At 40.5% G+C, this 5,019-nt stretch overlaps 1 protein-coding gene across 6 annotated transcripts in view; it reads right to left on the bottom strand.

Annotated features, from left to right (window-relative positions):
* Nucleotides 1-2,337: 2,337 nt before the first annotated feature.
* The window catches only part of Actr6 (actin related protein 6), a 20,397-nt gene continuing 17,715 nt past the window's right edge, over nt 2,338-5,019 (bottom strand). For all 6 annotated transcript variants that reach the window (XM_031349908.1, XM_031349909.1, XM_031349913.1 and 3 more), the window contains one exon: nt 2,338-3,113. In XM_031349908.1, the coding sequence (XP_031205768.1) occupies nt 2,984-3,113 (130 nt within the window). In that variant the 3' untranslated portion in view covers nt 2,338-2,983. The remainder of the gene's footprint in view (nt 3,114-5,019) is intronic.

Genomic DNA, 5,019 nt, shown 5'->3' on the forward strand with positions numbered 1-5,019 from the left:
CAGAAATCCACCTGCTCTGCCTCCCAAGTGCTGGGATTAAAGGCATGCACCACCACCGCCCCGGCGAGAAACTGTGTTTTGTTTTGTTTTTTTAAGATGTATTTATTTATTATATATAAGTACACTGTAGCTGTCTTCAGACACTCCAGAAGAGGGTGTCAGATCTCGTTACGGATGGTTGTGAGCCACCATGTGGTTGCTGGGATTTGAACTCAGGACCTTCAGTAAAGCAGTTGGTGCTCTTAACCACTAAGCCATCTCGCCAGCCCGAGACTTTGTTTTTAAGAGAGGATTTATTCTTGCTCACAGTTTAAAAGTATACAGTCCACTGTGATGGTTTACACTGGTTCAAAGCAGCAGAGTGATGCAGCTAGCACTTTTCCCATCTTGGCAGTCAGAGCCTAGAACCCTCAGGCTCTCTCCCTAGACAGAATACCAAGAACCTGTCTCAAAACAAATGAAGCACAGGCACACATCTTTCATGAGGTAGGCTATTTTAATAAGTGTCTCTTTGTAGGCAAGTGTTGTTGACCATATGGCAAGAGTCTATCTGCACCAGAATTGTCTAGAATGCCAGTTATCCAGTGAAGCTCTTCTTCTAGACATAAGGAATCTATTTGCTGGGATGAAGTTGGAAAATCTGAAACCAAACATTGTTTCTCAAGTTGCAAAGCACATAGAATAGGTTAGAAAAACCTTTATTCAAAGACCTCTTTTAATTGCATCAGCGTGCACTGACTTGAGTCTTTGAATTTTCTCTTGCACTGACTTGAAACAATAAGGATTTTTTTGTTTGTTTTCAGAAAGAACATAGCACTTCCAAAGTAGTAATAGACATATAGGACATTTTTTCTAGTTCTGTTTGGTTGGTTTTTAGAGACTGGATTTCTTTGTATAGCCATGGCTATCCTGGAACTAGCTCTGTAGACCAGGCTGGCCTTGAACTCAAAGATCCACTGCCTCTGCCTCCCGAGCGCTAGAATTAAAGGTGCATGACTTTATGTATGTTAAACACTAACCTTCCAGCAGACATACAGCTAACAAAGGTTTCTTTTTATCCCCATTCTTGTAGGTTGCCTCTTCACCAAATGATGGTGACCTACGCTATACAAGTTTTTTTTTTAACTTCACAAGGTTCCATTTGTCAATGGTTAGTCCTGATGTCTGTGCTGCTAGGTTCTGTTCATAAAGTTCTTTTCTGTGCAGTGTAGAAACAAACATATTTCCTACTTTCTCCTTTAACAGATTCCAGGATCAGGTCTTATGTGGAGGTCCTTGATCCATCTGGAGTTGCAGGTAAAGAGATAGGATGTAGTTTCATCCTTTATGCAGCTATCCAGCCTTGTGGTAGGGCACAAGCTTTTTATGTTTTGGGCAGTTCTGACCTCTACAGATACAGGACCCCCATGTGATCTTTCTGTTGCTCATGCAGTCTCAGCACCTTCTCTGACCCATTCACTGTGTTGTGTGACACTATTCTGGGCGAGGCATAAATATCTACAAATCCCAGGTAGGGAATGGACAACAGATAAAGTAACAATATTGCCCAAGTCCAACTTGGTGAACCAAGGAGTTTACTGGGGTTACTTACAGGAATCTGAATGAGGGGTTAGGTATGGCGGCACAGATGTCTCAGAGGCAGCTGTGTCACTGAAAGCCCATGTCAGCATAGGTAACAACTCAGAAAAAGCTGAAACCTTGGGAGCACTCTACATGACTTGCAGGTCAGAAAGTATGTTCTCAGTGCTGGGAAAGAAGAGGTCTTGGTGCCTCTTCTGCTAAGCATTAGGGACTTTTTGGGACTTCTGAGTTGTATGGTTTTTGAGTCTCAATGAGCCTCTTTTTTGGTTCTCCTAGAGTTCCTTCCAAGATGCCATGTTTTAACTCAAGGAAATTACAAACTCATTCCTTAAATTGGAAAGCTATTATTTTGGAAATGCAGAGCTCAGACACAGGGCTTTGAGCATGCTTGGCAAGAGTATAGTCACTAAGCATCTTATCTTTTTTTTTTTTTTTTTGGTTTTTTGAGACAGGGTTTCTCTGTGTAGCCCTGGCTATCCTGGAACTCACTCTGTAGACCAGGCTGGCCTCGAACTGAGAGATCCACCTGCCTCTGCCTCCCAAGTGCTCGGATTAAAGGTGTGTGCCACCACTGCCCGGCAAGCATCTTATAATAAGTCTTATAATATTAGTCATCTTAATAAGTTGACTATGGGTCACATAAAAGAACATCTACAGCAAAGTAGTACATTTCTGAAAAAAAGTGGTGACCACAAACATTACAGATATCTGTACTCTTTCAGGCTTTCACTAAGTAAAAAATAAATATTACAAACATATTTAATATCAACCTTTCAAATTTTATTAGGTACAGAAAAGAATAACAAACTTTAAATAAAATACTTAGTTCTAAGACAGCAAAATCTTGATAGTCTGTAAATACTTTAGCTAAACAGTCAAAACTACACAAAGTATCTTCTAAGGAAAACTGATGGGTGAGATGCTTCAATCTAGTTTTCAAGTATGAAGAACTAAACATTTGCTCTTTCACTTTCTCATGAAAAATAATCTATTCTCAGGAACAGTATAGTATTGTTTAGTAGTCTAGCTACTTAATGAAACATGGCACTTTACTGTAATAACCCATGTAAGGAGCCTGTGCACATCAGCCATGACTCAGAATAGTTACATAAGCTCAAGACTTTATCTTATGATGAAAAGTAACATAGTTCTTAACCCCCTATAAAGGGAACTTTGAAATAAACTTTCCAAGCCTTTCAGAAATGTATGTTTCTTTCTTTCTTTTTTCTTTCTTTTTTTTTGTTTGTTTTCTTGAGACAGGGTTTCTCTGTGTAGCTCTGGTTGTCCTGGTACACACTCTGTAGACCAAGCTGGCCTCGAACTCGGAAATCCAACTGCCTCTGCCTCCGAAGTGCTGGGATTAAAGGCATGCGTCACCACTGCCCGGCTTCAGAAATATTTCTTAAATATCAAATTTTTCTTCACAGACACTATGTCCATTTTCTTCATAATCTTCTCTTGTAACCACCATATCTTCAAAGTCATCATTTTCAGATATCAACTTACCCCCTTCCCAGGAGTAAGTGATAGGGCTGAAACAGAGACCACACAAATGAACCCAGCCGCCAAGCGACCACAGAGCAAACATCAACTACGGACTAAACACCTGAAAGTTCTGCTCAACTTAATGGAACCTCATTTATGGGGCAGAGATAAGCTCTTCCTCACCAGTGCAAACAGTGGGTTGGTTCTTCCCCTGTGTGGCCTACATATGGCTCCTCACTTTTAGTGAAAACCCCAGAACATAAACAGAAGCTGCAGATGAGTAAAGGGGAAAAAGTGAAGATAATTAACCCAGTGCTTCTCACAGAAGCCATGGAAGTGAAGATGTATTAACCTAGTGCTTCTCACAGAAGCCATGGACCAACTGGCTAACTCTCACTTTAGAGACAGGACCAGGAGGTTCTAAGTTACCTAGCAGCTGTCTCAGTGTCATTTTCAGCCTGTCCTGTGGTTGCTATAAAACAATGCTGATGATCCCAGGCAGGCCAGACAATAGGTAAAACCGGCCAAGTAATGCATGCAGTTAGTTTGGCTGTGCTGCCCACGGCCACGCCTGCTTTGTGCTGACTCAGCTCTACCGCTTGCTTCCCCAGCTGAGGTCAGAACAGGTGAAGAGAACTGCTCTTACGCGCTCATCTGCAGCCTTTTATTAACAGGCTCATTTATAGCTTTATATTTGTACCTGTATGTTATTTTTTTTTTCAGGAAGAAAAAAATGCACATTATGATTCCTTGAATTAAATCAAGAACAATAGCTAATTTTGTCAGTCCCATGGCCTCAGGCATGTATGTGCAAGATAAAACCCCAATGTCAGGAAGTATTTCAATATTGCTGCTGACAAAAATTATTTCAGCATTTAACAATTCCTTAGTCCTTTGAAAGATTTAAATAAGGATTTAATTTAAAGATTAATTTAAGAAATTTTAAGATTTACTAGCTACAAATGGAAGTTGGATAGGTGGTTCTTATCTGTGATCCCAGCACTTGGGAGCACGGGCACAACGAATGCCACTTTGGATCTGTTGGAATTACATAACAAGCAACACCGGATATCAAATAAACAAAAAGGAAAACAAAAAAATGATATAGATGAGGACCTTGTATTAACTACTCCTGACTTTGGAAAAATACTACTTTAGTGTAAATTTAAATTTAATTAGAATAGAATCTCATTTGTAACTCTGCCACTAACACTAGGCAATCCTTTGGTTAAGAACTCCTGATCTGGCCATAATGTACTGGCTAGGCATCTAATCCTAGCACTCAGGAGGCAGAGCAATCTCTATGCATTTGAGGCCACTGTGGTCCACATAGTCATAGACCACTCAGTGAGAATATCTCAAACAAACAAATAAAAAAGAGAGCTCGTGTTTCCGAGAGGTGAGGTGGTTAGCTTATAGTGTAAGCTCTTGCTGCCTAAGCCTGACAACGTGAGTTTAATCCCTGGGACCCATGTAAAGGTAGAAGGGGAAACCAATTCTACAGAGTTGTCCTATGACCTCCACACACATGCCTGAAACATATGCATCTCCAATCCTACACATCACATACATGTAATAACAATAAAATGAAGGTCCTTTGAATCAGGTGATGTAACGGGGCTTTCCTCTGGTCACTGCTATGAACTGAGCATAGGCAGTCAGGGGCTCACAAGGCCTTCTCTCTCCAATGTCCAATGCAAACTTGGAGTAGGACGCTATTTAGAGCTCACTCCCATGGCTCTAAAGACCCGAGTTAACTTTTACAGCTTAAGTTGTAATGATACTATCTTTCTCATAAAAAGAGTAGGAGAAGTTAATTTTTTTCTCTCTCAGTTTTTCTGAAACAGTCTCACATAGACCAGGCTGCTTGGCATTGAACTTCTGCTTTTCCCATCTCTAAATTCTCAAAGCTGGGATTACAGACAAGCACCCCCATACCACTATTTTAATTAA

Source organism: Mastomys coucha, unplaced genomic scaffold, assembly GCF_008632895.1.
Source record: "Mastomys coucha isolate ucsf_1 unplaced genomic scaffold, UCSF_Mcou_1 pScaffold4, whole genome shotgun sequence".
In the NCBI taxonomy this organism is placed as follows: Eukaryota; Metazoa; Chordata; class Mammalia; order Rodentia; family Muridae; genus Mastomys; species Mastomys coucha.